General features: G+C 40.1%; 1 protein-coding gene across 5 annotated transcripts in view; it reads right to left on the reverse strand.

Annotated features, from left to right (window-relative positions):
• The window catches only part of CACNA1B (calcium voltage-gated channel subunit alpha1 B), a 1,471,643-nt gene that overhangs the window by 289,948 nt on the left and 1,155,686 nt on the right, over window positions 1-26,009 (reverse strand). For 4 of the 5 annotated variants that reach the window (XM_033960470.1, XM_033960469.1, XM_033960473.1 and 1 more), the window contains one exon: window positions 1,719-1,835. The exons of the other annotated variant lie outside the window; for it this stretch is intronic. In XM_033960470.1, the coding sequence (XP_033816361.1) occupies window positions 1,719-1,835 (117 nt within the window). The remainder of the gene's footprint in view (window positions 1-1,718; window positions 1,836-26,009) is intronic. 5 annotated transcript variants of the gene reach the window in all.

The following is a 26,009-nucleotide window of genomic DNA, read 5'->3' on the forward strand; positions in this document are numbered from 1 at the left end:
GGCTAGTGGGGCTTGAGCATCCCTGCCAGCCACTGTGGGGGTTGGGTGGGAGGATTGCAAAGAATAAATGTGTCGCTTCCTGAATCCACTCCCAAAAAATAGACTTATAATTAAGTTCCTGTTTATATTGCATAAATTGAGAGTTCCTTGATGTATGAAAAAATATTTTAGGGGCTCTACCATAGTAAGAGGTTTGGGAATCACTACTGTAAGTGCCTCTTTACAGAATTGCCCTTCAGATGCCTAGAAAGGAAAAGCAGAGGCACGTATTTTATACCTATTTTATAAAGACAATATATGATTCTTTACAAAAAAATGCCTACCTGAAGATTCTTGCACAAAATTACCCCTGCACTGAGACAGGTTTAACTTAAATCATTTATTTATTTAGGTCATTTATTCAAAGCAATTTAAACAGCCAGGACAGGCTCCTGGCCATTTAAATCACTTATTCAGGGCTGACTGTAGATACTGAGCAGCACTCAATCGATTAGTGCCACTGAATACCTGCAGGTAATTTGTGGGTGGTCCAGGGGCAGACTGTGAGCCCACTAGAGACAGAAAAAAGTACCTGTCTGTGGTATATGTAAAGCACGTTACAGTACCCACACAGAAAGGCAGTATATCAAATCCATGACCCTTTAATGCAGTTAAGTGTTGATATCCAGTGCTTAATCGCATACAATGCAGTCCTATCTTTATGCAGTTCACCTTATGGTGGCTAAGTGCTGAATATTGCACTTAATTACATAAATGCTAGCTGCCCAAATATTTAATGCTGGTTTCTGAACATGGTCCAGCATTGAATATTCAGGGCTAATGCTGGCAGCAGCCAATAAACCACTGACTGCCACCAGTTGAATATTTATCCTTTAGTCTTTATTTATAAGAACATAAGAAATGCCATCTCCGGAACAAACCCTAGGTCCATCAAGTCTGGCGATCCGCACACGCGGAGGCCCAGCCAGGTGTACCCAGGCATAGTTTTAGTCCCCATATCACTCTAAGTTTCTCATAAGGAGATGTGTATCTAGCTTACCCTTACCCATGTCATTTTATGCCACTCATAAGGAGATGCACATCTAACTTACCCTTAAAATGTAGCATACTTTTTCCTAGGGGCAGGCCAAAATGGCAGTGGAAAGGCATGTTGAAGAACACCGCTCGGTGCTATGGATGTGATGGGGAAATGCAAGGAAGCATGACTCTTAGCAATAGTACTGCAAGACATTCAGTTGGGGTTGACCAGTGTCATTTTGAAGCCCACTTTATACACCAGGAACACTCCAGATAGATGGCAGGGATGGAATGGGGAGGGGGAGGGGGGAGAGGCTGCATGCGATTAGGAGTAGATGCTTGGAGGTGGTTCAATGCTATTTCACATCTGCCCCTTTTTGGGGCACTTTCATGTGTCTTGCTAAAGCTGGCATGAAAATAATTTAAAAACAGATGTATTTTCCCCACTGTAAACTTGGAACTACATGTCTATTTTTAGGGATCACCAAGACCACATCTGAATCAAACTCCCCACTCCCACCACATACTCCCTATAAAGCAATGCATCCTGTGGATCTACAAGTAATAGTTTTATAAAAGTATATGTGTTCTACAAATATAAAGGTTGCAATTTATATACATAGATGCTTCTAAAGTAAGAGCTATAGTTACAAAGTTTAAAAAATAAACTTTCTAATCTTCTAAGGCTTACCACTTCTTACCTTGAATGACTGAACGAAGGTCCAGAGAAGGATACGGATGGTATAACCTTGACGAAGAAGCTTGATGAGTCTTGCTGCTCGGAACAGACGCAGGAAGCTGAGGTTGATGAAGTTATTCTGCAGAGGGTAAAATTCTGTTTCCCTTCAAAGGTTCATATTATACAATAAAGCCAAGGACTCCCCTAATTTCCCCAGCATAGCATCCCAAACCCTTTTATAAGGGGACTTTTAAGTTAACTGTCTTCACATGCAACAAATAGCCCCTCCATAGAAAAAAAAATTGGGGGCCAGAAATTATTTTCAGAAATTATTTTGTGTGTGGGTTTTATTTTTCAGATTTAAGTACAAGGAGAGAACACCCTGTTCTCAGAATATTCTTTTGTGACGATTTTGCCTGTAAAAATCTAATGAAAACTGTCCCTTTGTTTTTTTTTTCCACCCCAAGCTAAGACATAATGTACTCCATAGTGCACCAACTGTTAGAATATGGGACATTTAGAAGGTTGGAATACCTTTTAAAAAAATCAGCACCAATGTCATAATATGTAAACTTTCCAGACAACCCAGGTTCCTTTCTTTGGATTTAGTAACCCATGCTGCTAAGACTCCAGTCTTCTGAAAGACCCGGTTAGATATTAAATCCATACTGCTGGACAACTGTGATGTGGATATCAATCAATCAGACACCTTAGTTGCATGGGCACAGTTTCCCTGCTTTGTTCAGAGGGGCAAGGTGTAGGGAGCTCAGATTAAGTGGTGAGGTAGGTGAATTTTTTCTCTCCTTCAAACTGGCATTGATTAGCTTTCTCTCTTTCTCCCCCCCCCCCCCCTTTTGACACTGAAATCCATACATTCACTTTCATACTATTGGAGTTTTCCTTTTATTCATGTTTCCTCTCCACTCTTATTTCTAACAGGTCAGTGCTCCATATTTGTTTTAAACAATAGCTATAGCATGTAAACATATGCCTGAATATTCAGTGCCAGCCAATATACAGATATTGGTACTAAACATCTGGATATTGCAGTGAATGCCCCATTACCTAGATAATTAAGGACATCCTTTTCACTCTTCTAAGTTATCTGGATAATAGTGCTGAATATTGCAAGTGTTCAGATAATTTGCCACTCTATCTTGTCTTTGCCCTCAGACAACCCTGACCCTTATCCAGTCTGCATGGAATTTCAGCAGCACTATCCAAATAATGCTGCAGAAAATCCAGAGATAACCCTAATCACTGGTATTTATTTGGGTAGCAGGATTGCTACCTGGAGATAAATGTTTTTCCTGAGCTCTACGTTTTTATTTCTTCTGCTCTATTTTTTTTATTTCTTCTGCTATTCATTTTATTCTCTCAGCATTTCCTCTAGATTTTTCTATCCTGTTGTCAACTTTCTTTTGCTTCTGTTATAAGTTCAATTTCTTTTACATGTAATCGTTTTCCTTTATCTCACCTATACTTCCCCATTTTTCTCTCCCTCCCTTCCTACTCCCCTCTTACCTCTCAATTCCCCATATACATAATTCCTCCCCACTCACTCACTCTTGTTCATTTCACTATAATTTCTTCATTCTTCACCTCTTTTGCTCATCTTTCATCATCCATCTATTCTTTCTACTATCTCCTCCATACCACCCCTTTTTTCTTTCTTTCTCTCTACTCCTTCCCCTTTCTATTCATTTTTCCTCCTCATCTTTATCTCCTTCCCTTCTCTCTTTTTGTTTCCACCTCTTCTTCTTCTCTTTATTCTTTATCTCCCTTCCTTTCCCCCTCCTCATCCCCCCTCTTATCTTACATCCTCCCTCTTTCCCAGTATCCTCTTTCTCTCACTCTCCCCATTCCTTGAAGTTCACCCTCTCTTGAGTCTTGAGGAATTCTATCTCTCAACATTCCTGGGCACATACACTGACTCTCTACTGGCAGATACTGTGAATAATAATAATAATAGCTTTATTTATATCCCGTCATATATTTCAGTTCAAGATGGTTTACAACAAGAGAGGCTGCAGGAATGCAGCAAAGTTATATTAAGAGCATGAAGTAGGAGTAAACAAAAAGGCGTGTAACATAATTATATATATCAGAAGGCAGGAGCATGCAAGTAGATGTAGAGGAAATCGTTTGAGGAAGTTTAAAAGAATTTGTCAAATAAATGGATTTTCCATGATCTTCTGAATGATTGGTATGATGATGAGTTAAAGAGTAAGTTACTTAGCTTATTGTTCCAGATTCCTGCTTTGAAGGAAAGTGTCTTGTCAAGGAATCTTTTGACTTGGCATCCTTTGGGATTCAGAAAGGCGAATAATAGTGTTCTGTGTGAGAGGCGGAGTTTGTTTTGGAGAACAAAGTGTTTCAGAAGGTAGGTGGGTGCAGTTCCAAATAGTGTTTTGAAGCATAGGCAACCAAATTTGAAAATTATTCTGGCCTCGACTGGTAGCCAGTACAGTTTTTTTAAATATGGAGTGATGTGGTCAGATTTTTTCAGGTCAAAAATCAGTCGTATGGCTGTGTTTCGTCAGTCGTAAGACGGAAGTCATTATGCCATTGTATAGATCCATGGTGAGGCCCCACCTGGAATACTGTGTGCAATTCTGGAGGCCGCATTATCGCAAGGATGTGCTGAGACTGGAGTCGGTGCAAAGAATGGCCACCCGGATGGTCTCGGGACTCAAGGATCTACCATACGAAAAACGGCTTGACAAATTACAGCTATACTCGCTCGAGGAGCGCAGAGAGAGGGGGGACATGATCGAGACGTTCAAGTATCTTACGGGCCGCATCGAGGCGGAGAAAGATATCTTCTTTTTCAAGGGTCCCACGACAACAAGAGGGCATCCGTTGAAAATCAGGGGCGGGAAACTACGAGGTGACACCAAGGAAATTCTTTTTCACTGAAAGAGTGGTTGATCGCTGGAATAGTCTTCCACTACAGGTGATTGAGGCCAGCAGCGTGCCTGATTTTAAGGCCAAATGGGATCAGCACATGGGATCTATTCACAGGGCAAAGGTAGGGGAGGGACATTAAGGTGGGCAGACTAGATGGGCCGTGGGCCCTTATCTGCCGTCTATTTCTATGTTTCTATGTTTCTATGTAACAGTAATCCAGTGAGTTTAGGATTAGTCATTGTACTAACAGTCTGAACGATGCAAAATTGAAATATGATTTTATTGTACATAGTTTCCATAATAGGCAGAAGCATTTTTTTTTTTTTTACTAAGATGTCGGTGTGGGCGTCGAATGTCAGTTGTTGATCTAAGGTCACTCTGAGGATTTTTATAGTGGGATTAATAGGAAAGTTTCTCCCTTGTAAGCTGATTGATGGTACTTTGTATTTCTTCGTTGGGGTAGCCATGAATATTTTGTTTTTTGGGGGGTTTAGTTTTTTGTTTTAGTTTGAAGATTTTATTGATTTTAATATTCAATAAGTACAAAAAGAGAAATGCTAACGAGGCAAGATACAGATTAGGAGTTTAGTTTTAGTCTGAAATTTTTGTCCATTGCCCATGAAATGAAGTATCTGGGTTCAGTCAATAGTATAGAGAAGGGGATGATGATTGTGACATCATTAGCGTGTATATATATGTTTGGAGATTTAGTTTGGATAGTTCATAGCCTAGTGAAGACATGTATAGATTGAATAGGGTTAGTGATAGTGAGGAGCTTGTGGGGAGCCACAGGAGTTGGTCCAAGATTGTAAGTACGCTTGTTCACTGATGACTTGGTAGGATCAGTTTTTGAGGAAGCCTTTGAACCAATTTAACACGTGGCCAGAGATGCCTACGGCATCTAGATAGCTTAGTAGTATGTTGTGGTCTATCAGGTCGAATTGGAGAACTAGTGCAAAGTTCCCTGAGCTGAGTATGTGGGAAATGCAGTCCACAATAGAGGCTATGGCTGTTTCAGTGCTTTAGTGTGTACAGAATCCTGATTGATATTCGTACAGTATTGAAAATTTTTCCTGATAGGTCATCAGATTGGTGTTGATCGGCCCTTCCATCAATTTGGTAAAGAAGGGGATGTTGGCTATGGGTCTGTAGTTGGTGATTGTAGATATGGGATCTTTATGGTTTTTGCGATGGGTGTGATGAGGATGTGGCTGAGGTCAGTTGGAAATTCACCGTTAGACATTAGAAGTGAAATCCAGTCGAAAAACATGGTCTTGAAGGAGCTGGGGGCTGATTTCATGATTATGGGTGGGCAGTTGTCTAGGTGGCAGTAAGAACTGGCATATTTTTTTTATAAAGCTTGAGAAATTGGAACCAGTTGGGGTTTTTGAAGTGATTTCAGTACCCATCTGCTGGGGTTGTTTCTGTGTGTGTATAGGGGGTAGTTTAGTGAGGAATTTTGGAAGCAGATTCTAAGTTTGAGAACTTTTGTTTTGAAGTAATAGGCAAAGTTTTTTGAAGATGGTAATTGGGTGGAGGAGGATCTTTTGAGGTGGTCTATCTTAAATAGGGTGTTAATTAATCTGAAGAGTTCTTTGCTATTAGTTGTGGAGGATCCTATTTTGTTAGAGTAGAAGGTACATCGTTTTTCCTTAGTAATTCTTTTGTACTCGTTTATCTTAAATCTCCATATTGCTTTATCCTTTTCGTTCTTTGTTTTGTTCCATATTCTTTCTAGTTGTTGTGTCTTTTGTTGTAGTGTTGTTAGTTCTGTGTCGTACCAGCCATCAATTATGTGTCGTCTCTTTTTTCCTTTCTTTAGGGGTACAATTTTGTCTAATACACACTACAATTACTAGACAAAGTAGCCCCACAACAGACAAAAATCATCCCGGCAAAAAAAAACTTTAATCCTTGGTACACAGCTGAACTCAACCTTATCAAACGGCAATTAAGATCTCACGAACGCAAATGGAGGAAAGTTAAATCACCATCGAATTACGAATCATTTAAGACCCAATCCAATTTCTATAAAACAAAGATAAATCAAGCAAAAACTAAATATTTTTCAGGATTAATTCAAAAAGCTCCAAACTCCTCTTCTTTATATCGCATAATAAATTCAATTCTTTATTCTAATAAACAAAAAAACTTAAACATCGAGATTAATCTCACAGCCAATGATCTTGCGCTTCATTTCATTAAAAAAATAGATGACATTAGATCAACCTTCATAATAAACTCAACCTCCAAATCTATCCCAACAACTACTGATGACATCTCATTCTCTTCCAGATGCTCCTCCTTTAACATTCCTAGTTTAACGGAATTGAAATCTATCATAAATTCTATTAATATAAAAGGCTCTAAGACTGAATCCATTCCTCCTTTTCTACTTAAACGTTTTTTTCATATTTTCGGTCCATCAATACATACTTTAGTCAGTGAAAGTTTAACACTAGGCATCATGCCAAGCGAATGGAAACATTCAATTATTCACCCCATCTTAAAAAATCAAAAAATCAGTGCTGGAGATTGTACAAACTATAGACCCATAGCTAATATTCCATTTTTAGCTAAATTGACTGAAAAGGTTGTATTCAATCAGATATCCGACTTCATTGAAAAAACTAACATCCTTCATCCAAATCAGACAGGCTTTAGACAATATCATTCCACCGAGCACTCCTTAATTGGTATGACAACTTCCATTCACTACTTCTTGGACCACCATCAGTCAGTTCTTTTAGCTTCCTTAGACCTCTCGGCGGCCTTTGATACAATTGACCATGAATTATTAATAGACAGACTTCAATCAATAGGGATTTCAGATCAAGTGTTAGCCTGGTTCCAATCTTATTTCACAAATCGTACTTCCGTGGTCTCCTTTAATAACATGACTTCTGACTCTTTCTCCTCTCAGCATGGTATACCTCAAGGTTCAATATTATCTCCTCTTTTATTTAATATATTTCTGGCACCTTTATTGACTTTATGTCAATCCATCGGCTTTACTACATTCGCCTACGCCGACGATATACAACTTTTACATCCAATCGACCCTAATAACTTTTCTGATATAACTCTAATCAATAATAAACTTGAAAAAGTACACCACTGGTTAAACATGAATCGCTTAGCACTTAATATCACTAAATCAAATATACTACTCTTTCCCTGGAAAGATAATCCAACCTTTATCTCACCAATTTCCATTCTTGGATTTCCTTTACAAGTGGTACAAAAAACCAAAATTCTCGGAGTTATTCTCGATAACAAACTTTCCTTTCACGACCACATCAATAGCGTCATTAAATCTTCATTTTTCAGACTTAGACAAATACGATCAATCTCTAAATCATTCGATACCACTTCATTAAAGATTCTCATTCATTCTTTCATTATATCCAAATTAGATTATTGCAATGCCCTATTTCAAGGTATCGCCCAAAAGGAGATCAAGCGTTTGCAGATCATACAGAATACAGCTATCAGACTTATCACAAAAGCAAAAAAATTTGATCATATCACTCCTCTCCTCAAGGAGGCCCATTGGCTCCCTGTGGCCCACAGAATAATCTATAAGCTCTGCCTACTTACATTTAAATCCCTTCATTTTAAATCTCCGGCATTCATTTATAAATTACTAATTCCTTATTCTTCTAACAGAACTTTAAGATCAGATAAACAACGCTTATTAACAATTCCTTCATTAAAAATAATTAATACACGTCGACAATATATCTTTTCAGTTACAGCGCCCCAAACCTGGAATTCTCTCCCTATCTATTTACGTGAAGAAACTAATTTGGACAAATTTAAAAGTAATCTTAAAACTTTTTTATTTAGCGACGCTTTTATTATTTAAATTTTATTCGGTTTTTTCTTTTAAATCTTTACAAGTTTCAGAATCGATTTATTTTATGCTAGAATAATTTTTTTTTAATCTTTTCCCCTTTTATCCCACCCATATGTGTTTTCCCTTATTTGTTTTTTACTTTGCTCAAATATATTGTAATTTCTCCCCCTACTTACCCTAATGTTTCCGATTTGTCCTGTAATGAAATTGTTCTGTCGTGCTTGTTTGTTTTTTGTAAATTTTATATATTGTAATTTTAAACTTGTGTTAATCGCTTTGAAATTGATAAAGCGATCAATCAAATATATATTAAACTTGGAAACTTGCTAAAGTTGATCCAATTAGAGTTGAACTTTTCATTGTTAAAATTGAATAGTGTGTCAAAGTGGGACCAAAATTCTGTGGAATTTAGAGAAGATCTAAAACTTGTGGTTGGGTTTTTCTTAATTTTATTGTTATACTGGGGGGGGGGGGAGGAGTGTTGTTCCACAGGATTTGAAAGTTAGCCATTAGATGGTGCGACCAGATGTTGTCAGTCCAGGTTACGTTGATATGTGAGGAGGAGAGGTCTATGGACGAGAAGATTAAGTCTAAATGGTGACCTTTCTGGTGGGTGGTAGGGGTAGAGAATCCCAGGATGTCATGAAAAAGAATACATCTTTTACTGTTGGGGTATCTTATTGCTCTAGGTCAGTGGTCTCAAACTCAAACCCTTTGCAGGGCCACATTTTGGATTTGTAGGTACTTGGAGGGCTTCAGAAAAAAAATAGTTAATGTCTTATTAAAGAAATGACAATTTTGCATGAGGTAAAACTCTTTATTTTATTTAATTCAATTTCTATCCCATCCTCCCAGTAGCTCAGAATGGGTTACAAGGTTTATAGTTTATAAATCTTTCCTTTTGGCTAAGTCCTAATAATAATATTGTAATTTATAGCTAGAGACATAGGATCAAGAAACTTTTATTTTGCTTTTGTGATTATGATAAACGTATTGAGGGCCTCAAAATAGTACTTGGCGGGCCGTATGTGGCCCCCGGGCCGCGAGTTTGAGACCACTGCTCTAGGTGGAGGTTGATGCCACCAGGTAACAGACTGTACTTTTCATTGGATGCATTTAGTAGGAGAAATTTGAAGAAGTCCTCACTGGCTTTATTCCATTTGTTTGGAAGAATGTAAAACAGAGTGGTGATTAAGTGGTTTGTAAGATCATGCTTTGAGAGGTTGCAGGAAAATATTTCTAAATCTTCCTTTGATTTGGTGTCTTTGATCTTGAAGTTGAAGTGATCCCTAAGGATAATGGCAATATCATCTCCTCTTCTAAAGTTTCTGGAGAGAGGGATAATTTTGAAGCCATTAGGTAAGATATTGATAATTATGTCGTTGTCTGTCTATATAGTCTCTGTTTTGGTTTGTTTTGTGAATATCTTTTTGGTGGCTCTATATAATATTTAGATAGTCAGCTTGTATATATTTATTGTTGTCTGATATGAGCCAGATTTCAGTCAAGAATAATATGTTTATCTGGGTTTCTATTAGCCAATCTTTCACTAATTGGGCTTTGTTTCTGATGGAGCTTATGTTAAGATAGGCACCGGAGATGGTATATAAATCTGGTATGAAGGTGGGTCCTGTGAGTGTTATATTTTTCAATAGGCGTTGTCTTTTGGGAATAGTTTTGGAGAGGTGGCAGGTGGTATGTAGTACTTGAATCGGAAAAGGGCCTGGCTCTGAGGAATTGTTGTGGGGAAGATATGGACGATGGAAACTGTCAAATCTTATTTGCCTGTTGTAGGAGTGGTGGGAGGGGATAGTTTCAAAGGCTGATGCTCTACAGGACCAAAGTCTGAAGCAGATTAGATATAAGGTCAGTAAGGTTAGGAGGCTGTTTCTAGGAGATTTCACAGCTAGTGTCAGATGGGACCTGTTTGTAGAAGTAAGAGTGAGAGGAGATTAGGTATGTGTTCTTAGGAAGGATTAGACAGAATATGCAAGGGTTGAATAGCCGAGAAATTGTAAGCTGCGCGTCTGACTTGTGTCGATGGAGTTTCAGTGAAGTGAGGGTGGATGACTGGGCTCACTTCTCCTAGCTGTGCTGAGGAACTAAGTCATACGCTGGAACCCAAAGCCTTTTAAGGGGCTGAAGAGAGATGGCTGGCTCCAGGGATGAAGGGGATGGATCTTCCCACCAAAGAAAAACATTTGAAGATGGAGTGCAGTGAGGGGGACAACTGGCCTCCCTTCCCCTCACTGTGCTGAAGATTACCGAGCATGCTGAAACAAAGCCCTTTAAAGGGCTGGGAGGAAGATGGCTACCAGCTGAGAAAAAGGGGGCAAGGCTTCCCACCGAAGAGAATCTGCTGCTGCTGCTGTTCTAGGTGCAGTGAGGGGATGACTGGTTTCCCTTCCCTTCACTGTGTTGAAGAAGATTGCCAAGCACGCAGAAACAAAGCCATTTAAAGGGCTGGGAGGAAGATGGCTGCTGGCTTAGAAAAGGGAGTGGGGCTTCCCGCCGAAGAGAATCTGCTGCTGTTCTAGGTGCAATGAGGGGAACAACTGGCATCCCTTCTCTTCACTGTGCTGAAAAAGATTGCTGAGCACGCTGAAACTAAGCTCTTTAAAGGCCTGGGAGGAAGATGGCTGCCGGCTGAGAAAATGGGGGAGGGGGCTTCCCATCGAATAAAATCTGCTGCTGCTGCTTATTTTCTAGGTGCAGTGAGGGGGGATGACTGGCCCCCCTTTTCTTCACTGTGCTGAAGAAGATTGCAAAACACGCTGAAACAAAGCCCTTCAAAGAGCTGGGAGGAAGATGTAAAACAAAACCCACAATTAATATACCATTATCAGTACCAACTGCAAGAACCATGAATGCAACAGTCATCAAGTTTATCATAACAGTAACCAAGTCCAAGAACCACTAAGGTTAGCTTGCCATATCTGTAACAAACTCTGTCTATAGCAGTGGTCACTAATCCCAATCTTCCACTTATAGGAGACTTCAGTTTCCACATTGACAACCCATGGTCTTTCTAAAACAGACACTTTCTTTCTGACTTTAATCTTACCCAATACATTCACTTTCCAACTCTCGCCACTAGTCAAATTCTAGATCTTGTTCTTTCTGCCTTTATCTCAGATACTTTCAACTTATCCAATTTCTCCTCAAATCCATTAAGCTGGTCTGATCATTTATTAATCTCTTTTACTCTTTCCAAGTTCCCTGCAACTTTCTCCAAAATTCCCTCTACCTAGACCCCAGGATCTATCTCTTTCCTTATGTCAATCCTTCAATCCTCTCTTCTCTGACCAAGCTTCTTGAAACTCAAGCTTCTCTATGGAATTCCTCCAACTCAACATCACCACCTCATTTATAAATCTTGCCATCATGTAACAAATGGTATCACATTGGTTTGGTGCTTATTCGTCACCAAACTTGTCACGCCAAATGGATTGCGAAGAAACACAGATCTGTAGAATCTATAACAGCATATCACAGTTCCTACTGTTTTTACCATACTCAGATAAAGCAATAAAAAAAAAAAATCACTTTTACATCTTACAGATTCTTGAAGCTATCAACAGGCCCAAGAAACTTCTCTGTTCTTCACAAATTTACTACCATAGGAAAGGCAATCACTTTGCTTAGATCTCTCTCCCCCAGCACCCTTGCAATCTCACTTGTAGACAAGCTAAATCAATTTAGATCTATACAACCTCCACCATACCACATAATCTCAGCTTCTCTGAGGGATTCCACTTCTCTCCTATTGCAGCCTTTTCTACCCCATCCATTGTTCCATCCACTACTAACTTTTCAAACCCACACTGGGACTTTTTTTCCATTTTCATTCCTCCTCCTTACATTTACTAAGCTCATTAAATCAACTAAGCTACAATCTGTTCTCTTGATTCTATTCCTTCATCCTGGATCTCTCTTCCCCAACACTGTATTATTTACCTTTTCTATTGCAGGTGGTCTCTACCAGCCTTTCTTCAGGAGATCTCCCAGCTATTTTGGAAACACATAGTCAAAGCCAATTCTTAAAAATTCTAAACTAAACTGTGAACTGACTTCTAGTTACTGCTCTATGTCAAACCTTTTTATTGAATCCAAAGTCATTGAACATGTAGTCTTCAAACAACTTCTTAACTTCACCCTTAACTACACAATGTTTTACACCCTTGACAATCTGGCTTTCACCTTGGTCACAGTTGTGAGACTGCTCTTCTCTGTGAACTTCACAAAATTTTTGATACTGGTAACATTATCATGCTAGTCTATTTAGATTTCACTACAGCTTTTCACCTTTTCAACCATGACCTTCTACTCTTCAGACTGACAAAATATAGGTATCTTGGGCACTATTTATTCATTGTTAACACATTCATCAAAGGTCGCAAATTCCATGTCTCCCATCCTTCCTCAACTTCTTAGGTTTACCCTTTGTCCTGTGGTTTACCCTAGAGCTCCATTCTGGCCCCACTTCTATATTCAATATTTTTCTCAGTCCTCTGACTTACCTGATTCAAGAGGTTGGCATTTGTGCCTTTTATTACACTGACAACATCCTACTGCTCTATAAGACAAGCTCACTTAACACAGATTTGAAAAAGCTCAATAATGCTTTACTTTTCATCGCTTCTTGTCTCATAGATAGCCAACTTATCCTAAATCCAGCTCAAACCTTAGCTTGCTGGATTACAAGCAATACTACCCCTCAACCCTCCTTCACTTTTCCACACATTTTAATGCCACCATTCCTTTAGTTACCCATTTTAGATATCTAGGTATCATTCTAGACCAAAAACTTTAATTCTCCTATCAAATTTCTGTCTTGGCCAAAAACTTGCTTTTATTCTCTTTGCCATTCATAAGCATCAGATATTTCCTCGATACTTCCTCTCAAATGTTGCTTCTATATACCCTCATCTCATCAAGGTTAGACTACCACAACACTATTTACTCTGGTCTTCCACAACATTCATTCTGCCACCTCCAGACAATTCAAAACATTACCATTCACATCTTTGCCCTTGCCACTGCATTCAACCTCTCTTCTTTCAACACCACTGGCTTCCCATTAATTCACAAATTCATTATACAATCCTGATTCTCACCCATAAAGTACTTTATTCTGGTACTCCATCCTATTTATCTTCTATGACCTCTCCTTATATCCCCACCTTGAGCTTTATGCTCCTTTAACAACAATTGGCTCTGACTCTTTAAAAGAGGCCCATTATGAATAAATCGGAGATGTCAAAGTCCCACCCACCTGACAATTGCAAGAATCCCTCCTCACCTCCATTGTAATGGCATTTCCAGCAAGTAAGGAGGAAGCATACATCACCAGTCCTTCTTAACCACACAGGTGCTGAAAAACCATGTGGGAGGGGGCTTTATACAACCTGGGACAATCAGAGCCTCAGGTCCCTCTCTGATGCATCCCATGAGGGAGGGGAAGGCCCATATTAGGTAAGAGCTAAGAGGGAGGGGGCTGGGGTTACTTGCCAGTAGAGGAAAGTGGGCATCTCTCCCGCTGTAGGGGGTGGGGTCAATTGTGTTAGAGGAGGGGGCGGTAGAGACAGCGGCATGGGGGGTTACTTGCCAGCAGGGTAGAGTGGGCATCTTTCCTGCTGCGGGGGTAGGGTCAGGTCATGTTGGGGATTTTAGTGCAGTGGGAGAGTGTGGGCATCTTTCCTGCTGCAGTGGCGGGGGTTGGGTCAGTCATGGCAGGGATTTTTGTGCAGCGGGAGAGTGTGGGCATCTCTCCCACTGTGTGTGTGTGTGGGGGGGGGGGTTGCTGCCATTCTGGGAGGAGGGTGGTGTTTGCCGCCGCCGCTGCTGCTGGGAATAGGTGTTGTGATGCAGCGAAGAGAATGGGCATCTCTCCCACTGCATCACAACACAGGGATTTCTAGCAGTCTGTGACACTGACCAGCACCCCTGGACCAGTCACTTTTTTTAGTCGCCAAAAGCCGATGCCGCTTTTTAATAATGGCTCAGCATTTTTTACGAATCCACCGGAGGCTCATTTCAATGTTAAAGAGCCCATTTGCATGTCAGGGTCAGAGACTGCTAGAATCCTCACTAAAGCCAGAGATAATCCCTTTTAATAATACATCGCTAAACTGTGTACAGGCTAAACTGCCAGAAAACAGTTTAGCGACAGTGTTAAAGTTTTGAGAATCTGAGCCTATATAAAACATGCAGACAATGTTATCTGGGAAACTCAAGAAATCAGACTCTGGAACACTTAAGAAATAGAAACAGAAACAGAAACGTATTTCTTATTATACAGAACAAAATAAAGGACATGCACATTTTCCACATCTACAAATTCCATTCTTTATAAACTAAAAATTCACTTTTTGTACTTTTGTTGTCTAATCATTTCTCTTTCCAGTTGGATATCTCTTCCTTTTGGTGGTTTTCTCTTATTTCCTTTACCAGGATCTCATTTCTATTTTCTGTTTCTTCACTAGCCCTGTTTTCTTCCCTTCTTTTCTTGCATCTATTTCTGACATTGATCTTTCTGTTTCATCTTTTTTTTCTGTTTCTCTCTTTCATATTCATACCAACTATCCACTACTTACACTTACCTTCCTAGTCCTTCCACTTCTATGTCTTTTTCCTTCCTTAGCCTCCTATTACCCTTCATTTCAATCCTCTGTATTCACCCCCTTTCCAGCTTCATGCCCTTACCAACCCCATTTCCTTTCCTGTCACTCACCCTTTTCTACCTCCAGTCCCTCTTTTGTTTCCCCATTCCTATCCTCTCTCACCTCTTTCAAAGACCTGTCCTCTTTCATCTTCTGTATAGTCCTCTACCTCTTTGTCCTTTTACCACAACATTCATTATCTCAGTTTTCTTCCCTTCTTCTCTTACATCCATCTTTGACATTGATCTTTTTGTTTCATCTTTTTTCTCTATTTATCTTTAGTTAGACTTCATTCCTCCTTCTCTTCCCACCTTTCATATACATATCAACTAATCACTACTTGCATTTACCTATTTAGTCCTTCCACGTCTATTTCTGCTCTTTTCCTCCCTTAGCCTCCTATTTTCCCTTTCATTTACTTTTAATCCCCTTTCCAGTCTCATCCTCTTACCAACCCCATTTCCTATCCTGCCACTCAATCATTTTTACCTCCAGTCTATTTCTTATACCAGATCCCCTTATCTAGACTCCAATTCCTTCTTTTGATTCTCCATGCCCATCTTCTGTCACCTCTATCAAAGACCTGTCCCCTTTCTTTGTCTCCTATCTTCTGTATAGTCCTTTACCTCTTTGTCCTTTCACCCCAGCATCCATGATCCCTGCATTTCTCCCATTTTTAGCATCCATTCCCCTACATCTTCACCATACAAACATTCTCCATCATCTACCTACCTCCAACATACATCCCTCCACATTTCCATCTCCTCTCACAGTTTCTGCCCTCCTGTTCCTTCTTATTTTCCCAGCATTGGACCCTTTCTTCCAGTCCCAGCATCAGCCCCAGTACCTTCTTCTCAGTACCAGCTTCAGCCTCTTCTCCCAATATCTTCCCCTTCTCAACTCCGCAGACCCAGCATATGGCAGTATCAGCTTCCCTTTTCCTATACCCAGCATCTGCAAGTCATACCCCTTTCTTCCAGTCCCAGCATCAGATATGTCTTTTTATATGATGTCCCAATCTCCAGCCTGACAGCTGTAGCTTCCTTGTCTCTTTCTCCTTTCCTCTTATAGTTCAAAACCTCTCCTCCCTTCTCCACCCGATGGTTCAGCACTTCCCCCTCTTCTGTGCCCCCCCCTCACAGTTTAGCATCTACTCTTTTCCATGTTAAGAAACTCTCCCTCTTCTCTTCCCTTGTGGTTTGACATCTTGCCACTCTTGTTTTCCCTGCACACAGTAGTATTTCCCTCTTTCACCTCCCAATGTAGTTTGGCATCTCACCCCTCTCATCTTCCCCTCAATGTGGTTTGGCATCTCACCTCTCTCATTGTCCCATCCCCATGGATCTGCATGACCCCTCTCTCCCTTCCCCCATGGTTCAATACCTCTATTTCTTCCCCTTCCAGTGGTTCAGAATCTCCACCTCTCTCCCCTCCCTGTTTTGGTTCAGCAACTCCACCTCTTTTTTTTTCTCTGGTCTCCCTCCCCCCATTTCCTATCCATGGTTTAGCATTGATCCCTCTTTCTTTCCTACTCTTCTGTGGTTCAGCAACTTCCCCTTCTTTTCCTACTCCCAGTCATTCATCATCTCCCTCTCTTCCCACCTCTGCTTTAAAAGTCAACATCTTCACCTCATTCTTGAGGTTAGCATCTCATCCTCTCCCCCCATGATTCAGCATCTCCACTCTCTTTCTTTATCTCCTGTGGTTCAGCATTAAACCTCCTCTCTCCTCCCCTCCATACTTTTACAATCTCCTTCCATCCTCCCCCAGTTCAGCATCTCACCTTCTTCCTTTTCCTCCCTTTTACCTCCTCTTCCCCGTGGTTCAGCATATCCTTCATCTCTCCTTCTCCACATAGTTCCGTGTCTCCTCTCTTCCCTTTCCCCCATGGTTTTACAACTGCCCATTCTCCTCTTCCCCTCCAGAGTATATGGTGTATTGAGATTTACTATACCGCTTTACCCAACTTGTCAATCCATAGTGGTTCATCATCTAGCCCTCCCTTCCCCCCTCAATAGTTCAGTATATCCTCCCCTTTCTACCTTTCCATGATTCAGCAGTTTCTCCCTCCCTCCCCTTCTTAATGTTTAGCATATCCCTCTCTTTCCCCCCTCCCTGTGGTTCAGCATCTTCCACTCTCTCCTCCCTCCATGGTTCAGCCTTCACTCTCTGGTTCCCATTGTTTAGCATCTCTCTTTCTTTCCCCTTCTCACCTAAAGTATAACATATATATTCCTTTCTCTCCATAGTTCAGCATCTACCCAATCCCCTTCTTCTCAACTTATGGTCCAATATTTTCCCCCTCTCTTCTCCTCCCCACATGTTTACCAAACATCATTCTTTCTGTGCTCCTCTCATACCTTTAGTCCCCTATCTCAGCTTCTTTAGCACAGCAACAAAACAACTGTTTAAAGGGCCATGGAGCCCTTTAGTCACTCTGCAATGCTAAGCTGATCCCAATATCTAACATGTTTGATAGATGTCTGAACGTCTTCCCAGAGTCACTTATAAAATGCAACATAATATATACTGGAAAACTTACTGTTAACCTGAGTAGTATGAAAGTACTTTGGTATTCTACTGTACTACTCAGATGACTCCAATAATAGATGACTGCTGTTCTTTAGTCCTTCCTTTTCTTCCACACACACACACTAAACTATTTTGCAACATTCAGCACTAATACACAAAGAGGGAAATGAAGTAATTTAATCTTATAGTGAACATTATGGGATGGGCGTTCCAAAGAGAGGAAGGATTAATAAAGTTTGACTCCTTATAGAGCTATGTTAAGCTACATTATAATATAAAAAAATTATATAAAAAATTATCAGAGAACAATAATCAAATTTATGTTTTATAGTCTAAAAATCATACTGAGCCAGCAATAGAAAACATCCTAAAACTTAAGAATGCTGGCAAGACATAAAGTACTGGAACTCCAATTATCACTTTCCAAAAACAAAATGAAAATCAATTCGGAACTAAGTGTTCCAAATTGCAGACACTGGAGACAATATCCATGCATTTTTATCTGACTATTTCTGAGGCCCAAGCAAAACAAAAATGTAAAAAAAAAAAATCATAATGCAATACACACATACACACACACCAACCAACTCTACTGTTCCTTTATTATTTTTGAAAATTCCTGTAATGTTCATTAATATATGTTGGACTGGCAGTAATTGAAACCAAAAGTCCCCCTCCCCCCCAAATTTATTCACAGAATAGTTACACCATAAGTGCAAGCTTCCCCATGCTTAGGGTTACCATATGATTACCAAAAAAAGAGGACGGATTAAGACATCCAGGTTTTACTTCCATTGCTTTCAATGAAAGTAAAACCCGAATGTCTCAATCTGTCCTCCTTTTTCTGGAGCCATATAATAACCCTACCCATGCTGCCTTGCCAATGCCCCTCAAATCGGTTCTGGAAGATGAAAGGGGGTATTCAGAACTAGATTGCTATATCAAATTGTCCAATCTGATTAATTTAGAGTTGAATGTGCTCATATAGGGTACCACATGATTAAAATTTGTCTGTGAATTAGACTCTTGACCTATAAAAGCTTAGGAGATGAGAGGGTGATGCAATCCCTATGAAATAATTATTCCCTTTCCTCATCTCCAGTCCCATAATATTTAACCCCAAGGCACTTGCACAAGTGCCAAGCTGTGATGCATACATGCACATATGCTTTTCATAACTTGCTTCCAGCACTGCAACAGTAAGGGGGTGCACCAGGTATTACCATATGGCATTCCACAAAGGGACAACAATATCTGCAAATATAGTTTCTTGGGCATGCAATTTGCATTTCTTTTTAAAAAAATATTTTGCCTTTAAAAAGAATGACAAGCAAATCTGTCTAGCGAAGGGGGTCATATGTAGTCCTCAAATAAAGAGAAAAGAGAACATAGCAACATGAATTTTATGAGAACAGCACATGACAGCTAAGAAGTTACTAAAAAAGAAGAGGAAAGAAACCAAATGGCAGATCAAAAGCACCATTCTCCTGGGCTGTAACTGGTTCAGGATAAAATAGCTATAGAAAACATAATAGTTTATATGATAAAATATGTTCTTTATTTTGCTTTCATCCTTTAAAGTCCAACTACTAATACTACTTATTTTTATAGTGTTACTAGATGCACGTAGCGCTGTATATTAAACCAAATATTGCTTGAAGACAAAGAGGGTGGGGGTGGGGAGTGGAGGAAGAGATTCACATGACTTCTTTGCCTATGAAAGATGGAACATCACCATCTTGGAATACCTTTGTAGCCATGTATTTCAGCTGAGGGAAAAACTATGGGCTAGATTTAGATTTTGGACAAAATAAGGTGAGAGAGTATAAAATGCCTGTCTTCATACTCTACAACTAGCAAGTGTGTCTACACATTGTGAAATAATTGTATAAAGGTATTTCCTGCTTAACATGTAGAAAAGGACTTTTATTTATTTTTATTTAATTATTTATATTCCACATATCCTACAATTCTATGTGGATTACAAATTATTCAGGTATTCAAGCATTTTTCCCTATCTGTCCTGGTGGGCTCACACTCTATCTAATGTGCCTGGGTCACTGGGGGATTAAGTGACTTGCCCAGGGTTACAAGCAGTGCGAGATTTGAACCCACAACCCCCGGGTGCTGGGGCTGTAGCTCTAACTACTGCAATACACATATTTAAGTATGTACGTGGACAAGATGACACATGGGACAATTAGATTCTTACTTCGATAATCTTTCCAGTTTAGAGAGACATGAGTTTTGGTAAGTGGGTTTCTTCCCTTCACCCACAAGGATTGCAAGCGGCATCATCTACATTTTTCAATTCCCCCAGCTACCTAAGTGCAACCATCATTAACATTTATACAGCTCCTTAAAGGTTTGTTTATTGGGCTAACTGCTAATTTTTTGTACTTGTTGAACCGAAGAACAGTAAACATCATCATATTATCTTGGTAGCTCACAGACTGGCTTCTTGATACACACAAACATGTCTGAGACAGAAAGCAGGCTAAGTAACAATCTGACAAGGCAGGCCATCAAGACTCTTATCTCACATCTCTTTGTACTTTAGTTAGTTAGGTGCCATCGACTCGTGTATGAGTCCTAACGACTTGATGAATTACAGATCTAAAAAGATGTTGGCTTGGTGCAAGTTTGGTAAGGGCCTTCAGCATCATCCCCATGGTTATTTTCAATGTGTCCTGCCATGTGGTTGCAGGTCGCCCTCTTCACCTGGTTCCTTTGATCTTCCCAAACATGATATCTTTCTCCAATGATCTTTCTCTTCTGATAGTATGACTAAATAAGAGTCATAACTTAATTATTTGGGCTTTGAGTGACGTAGTTGTTTTTATCTCTTCCAGAATCGATTTGTTAGCTCTTCTTGTGGTTTACGGCGCACACAAAATCCTTCTCCAGCACCAAAACTCAAATGAGTGCATTTTTTTATTCTCTTATTTCCATAGAGCGGCATAATAAAAAAAAGTCTAAGTCCATTTTGGGCCTAAAGTGATAGTCATCCAAAGTCGGCAGCGTCCAAAGTCCATTCTTGAAAAATACATCCCCCCAATTTTTTTTTTGAGAATCACCTACTTCTACGTCTAGCTGTTTGATCGTCCAGACCGCTAGGTCATCTATCTTTATACCCCACTCTCATCTAAAAAATCGTTCAAGCCCAAAACGCCTAGAAAAAGACCTTTTGGACATGGGACATGTCATGGCAGAGTAAATCTGCCATGACACAGGGCTTAATGAGTTCATAGTAATCAATTTGTAGTAAAATTGAGGGGGTTTGAGGATAGTAGAGGCTTTTAAAATAAAATCAAGAAATCCAAGATGGCCACCATGGCAGCATTTTGGAACCAAAAAACGGCTCAGGAGAGTTGTGATAAAGTTCTAAAAATTCAGGGAAGGGTTTTTTTGAAGGTGGGGAACCCTAAAGGAAGTCCCAGATACCCCCCAAAATTTGATTTTTAGGACCCCTCTCAATGTCTCCCATAAACAGGAATGCACTGTACTCATAGAACTAGAAGGCACTGGATTATGGAGAAGATTTGTGCCTCAGACAAGTTGTAAATTCCTTCAGGGGCTTATTGCTTCAGGCTGCCTTTTACTCAAACCCCAATGATCTGAAATCTTTGACCCCCTATAGCTCTTCTGGATCTTTGGGGATGGGGGAAGCAGCTGGCACCCGCTAAAGCTCTCTGAACCAACATGGAGCCACTCAGCCTGTGCTTCAGCACCTGAAACATCAGGGATGTGCTAAGCTCCCAGGGGAACTCTCCACAAGTTTCCTTAAACATTAGTGCAGGTCAGTTAAGTAGGTTCCCGTATAAGGGTTGCCCCATCCCCATCTATAGCTCTCTGATTCAGAGACTATATCTTCTCTCTGGCAGAGCTGTCCCCAAAATCCTGGGAACCTCAGTAGCACCAGGAAACCTCAAAAGTCAGATAAAACCCCCAATATAATAAATCAGATGCAGAGCAGATAAAAAGACACCTTCTCAACTCACTGCAGAAGGAAAAACTGGAAAGTTAAAGCACTGCCCAGCGACATATGGAAATGTAATTGAAAACTGTAGATGATGTTTTCTGCAATCCTTGCAGATAGAGAAGAAAACCACTTGTTAAGACTCATGTCTCTTTTGCACTAGAAACTTACATTTTTACCATATACAGACATTCCTGGGACTGGAGATTGGGCAGAACAGGGACAAAGTTGCAATATAAAATATGCAAGTAGACATGTGGAGGATAACTATTAGCTTAAGTGGCAAAAATATAGCCTACTTGTAGGCACAGACCACCAACATGTGTAAGTGCTGATACCTAGATTATTCAAGCACACATGTAAATTAGCTTATTTACAATTCATGCATGTGCTTCTGAACTTTGTCCAAACCCCATGTCTGTTTGTGTCTAACAGCAAAGTACATGCCATCACATCATTGAACATTCTTTACTGCCAGTTGGTATTTTGTGAGGATACATAGATACGGATTCTATCAATTGTGCTCAAAAATGGGTGCTGAAAAAGATTGGCACTAAGCACAATTCTATAGCTTCCTTCTTTTCTATGACAAATGTAGTTCTGCCCCTATTCTCTCACTATTATGTTTTGTCTCATTGCACCTCCCTACTTCCCATTTAGAATGTAAGCTGCCTAGGTGGTTTGACCGATTGGCAGGAGAAAAATATTTAATAAACTTGAAACTTGAAGGACGGGTGCCCTTTATAGAATTGTGCTTGGCGCTGATTCCTGCACACTAAAACTGGGCACTAGACTTATGCCTGCTGAAATTTGATGTAAGTGCTGGTGCCCAAGATGGATGCAGAGACCCAGTATTTTGTGACAATTTTTCAGAACATTCTTGACATACCCATGCCCCTTCCCCTTTTGAGTGGCACACAATGGGATTTGGGCACCTCACATTAAAGAATAGCATAAAGTCAGAGGCGTGTTCAAATCCTACTTTAATCTTGATTGAACCTCAGAATGCCTTCCCTTCAAGAGACTATAACTGGAGGTCTCAAAATTTGCAATTAATTCCTCCAAGCCATCGTGCTGTGAATTTTGACTGTACATTACCACATCTTACTGCAGATTTCATTAGCAACCCAGGAGAACTTTGCTTAACATCGTGTTTTAGAAAGCTGTGGGAAGATGTTCCAACAGAGTACTAGGACAAACTGGCATCCCACTTGCCTGTGCAAACGGGAATTGCACAGTACTGCTTGGTGTACTGTGCTGCAAATCTACCTCTTTAATGACAAGATTACTCATGCAAGTCAAGAAAACTGCATGCAGGTATAAAGGGAAACACCTCCTTGAATTATTTCTCAAATCTGATTCTGCAAACAATGCCTCCTGCCCTATGCTCACATTTAGGGAAACAATGTCAGAAACGCTACTTAATCAGCACATGGGAATATTATGTATCTACCTACTTAATCTTCTTTCTAGTTCAATAGGAATATCAGTCTTGAACCACTGGGTTTATACACCTTCACCTGTGGTGGGTGTGTAGAGAGCCTCATTTGTACTTTTCCACTCCACCTCCCTTCTCCCTGGGCTGTCCTGTACTCCTCAGTTTGTATCAAAGCAGGTGGTTAGCCCTGGAGAATACATAGAAAAAAGAGGGAGGGGCATGGGGACTCTCCCCGAGAAACAAGTCCATTCTGCTCATAACACTACAAAGAACAATAACATTATCAATAGCAAACCCTTTATAACCCATAAAGAAACAGAACATAGTTCACCTACCTGAATGCAGCCTGCACTACTACTTGTGGATACTAGTGCAGCCTGATTCAGAGAAAATTTTTTTCAATTCAATTTGATTTGACCTATTGAATCAATTTTTTTGATTCTATTTGCTTCCCCCCCCCCCCCAATTGAGCATCTTTGTTCAAACGTCCTGGCAGGTTTATTTTGTAGTCTCTTCACCAACCCTACCCCCTTTTGCCCTCTCCAATATTGTAGATTGTTCAAAACTCCTGTTCAAAAATCTACAATATTGTTTTCCTTTCAACAGAATATCAGTTTAGAGGACATTTTGGGCCAGATTCTGAATAGGACTCAGAAGCCAACGGACGCCCTATATAGAATCGGGCCTAAGGATGCCTAAAATAAACTTGATTTTGTAACCGACGTCCATGTTACAGACACCGGTTAGAGAATTAGGTTATTGTAGACGTGGGTGCTAAGCTTATCATGGCAAGAGATCTCACTGCCTCGATAAGTTTAGCAGCTGCTACTGCAGCCGCCAGTCCCCCCACCCCCCTGAATGAATGCGGAAGGAGGGATACCTAATCCCTCCTGCCCGGAACACCCCTCATCCCCCCCCCCGGAATGAACACAACAGGAGGGTGACCAATCCCTCCTGCCAGAACCTCCCTACATGTCCCTTTATGTCTTATAAAGTGAGATTGTACTCTGATGTATTTTGACCTACTCAGAAAAGAAGAAAACTGTTTCTTCTTTTGAGACATCAGGTATTTCAGTTAGGAGCCACTTTCATCCTGCGATACCCATGTAAATGTGTAATGGTTTACAAGGAGAACAGATTTGTTTTCTATGAGCTGCAGCAGCTATCTAAATTTATATCATCTAAACTTTAGTGTTTCTTTCTCATGAGATTTATATTCAAGTAAAACTGCTTAGAGAAGTTTGTCCAGGGGCTGTCAAGGTGCACCTTTATTTTCCTTTCTTTCTATTTGGTTTGATGATTTCAGTCTAATTCACCAGGTCCGCCTTCAGTTATTGAGGACTAATTTATACTTATGGTTGGATGTTATTTCCTTAAAATTGAGATGTAAAGATATTTAATTCTTACTAGTAGAATTATTTCTGTTGCCTTTGTATTTTTGCTTTTTTTGCATAAAAAAGGTACATACTGTTGAACATTTCCTGAAATTTACAGGTATGATAGTTGTCACCAATGATATGCAAACTGAGATTGTGAATGAATTAAAAATTAAGTGAATAAATTAAAACACAGTACCTATACATTAAAATACTCAGCCTTGAAACCTTGTAATTAGAGATTAAACTCACAGATTGGTATTACCTGTCTAAATTGCTGTATCTGCATTCTAGCTATGCTACGAAAGTTCAGAAAGCTGATTTTGTGACTCTAAAGACATAGAGCTCCTTTTACTAAGGTACGCTAGCATTTTTAGCACATGCAGGAAATTACCGTGTGCTATACTTCTAGATCTAATGCCAGCTCAATGATGGCGTTAAGGTCTAGTGTGCGCAGCAATGTAGCGTGTGCTATTCCGCACATTAAAGCCCTAGCACACCTTAGTAAAAGGAGCCCATAGTATATACCATTGTTCATAAGGTTCTCAGAGGAACAAGAAACTTGGATGTTTTACAGAGAGAATCTGTTCCTTATAGATTAGAAAATACAATGCTAATTGGGAGGTCATACAGAAGTTAAGATGTGTCTGCTGGAAGTAGGGCTTTTTACTGACATGATTGGTGTATGGAAAGGTCAGAGATCAAAAATGATTTAAAAAGAAAAAGTGAAACACTGCCACCTGCTGGATTAAAAACTTAACAGAATGGACTTAACATTACAATTAAGGATTTAAATGTAACATTGACGTAAGGCATTTTTGGAAAGGAAGTCATGTAATCAACTGTGCCATTGTATTCTAAAGCATGATAATTATTACAAATGATGTCACATAGGGTATAAATCTGTTTGTCCTTACTTTCTCCCTTTGAAGAACACTGAAATTGTGATGGCTTACTCTTCCCAGGCATAGGAGAACTATTAATAAAGCCTAATTGATTATTACATAAGAACATAAGAAGGTGCCTCCGCTGGGACAGATCAGAAGTCAATCTTGCCCAGCGGTCCGCTCCCACGGCTGCCCATCAGGCCAATCGCCTGAACAGTGGTCCCAGACTAATTTTGTAACTTACCTCTAATCCTATCCTTATAACCTACCTCTACTCCTATCTGTACCCCTCAATCCCTTGGCTTTTCCTCATTTCTGTTATTTGAATTCACAGAACGGAGTCTCTAGCCCAGTCATGTGGGAGAGAGAATCCATTCTGGCAATTCGTGTGGCCCCGATGTTCAAGTCTTCCAGCCTGGCTTGAACAATACCTGTCTCCAGAACATCAGCACCTGGTATAGGAAAGCCTAGTAGAGCTGCACAGAGGTGTCTTATATAGCCTGGGGGGGGGGGGGAGCTACTGAACCTTAGCGAGGAGGCCCATAAGCTACTCTAACCACTACATTTATGGTGGAACATGTGTACCCACCAACCCCCCTCCCCCAAACTCTACTCTATCGCCATATAGGTGCCACCTGCAGCCAAAAGGGCTATTGGGGTTGTAGACAGG

This window comes from Geotrypetes seraphini, chromosome 10, assembly GCF_902459505.1.
Source record: "Geotrypetes seraphini chromosome 10, aGeoSer1.1, whole genome shotgun sequence".
Taxonomy (NCBI): Eukaryota; Metazoa; Chordata; class Amphibia; order Gymnophiona; family Dermophiidae; genus Geotrypetes; species Geotrypetes seraphini.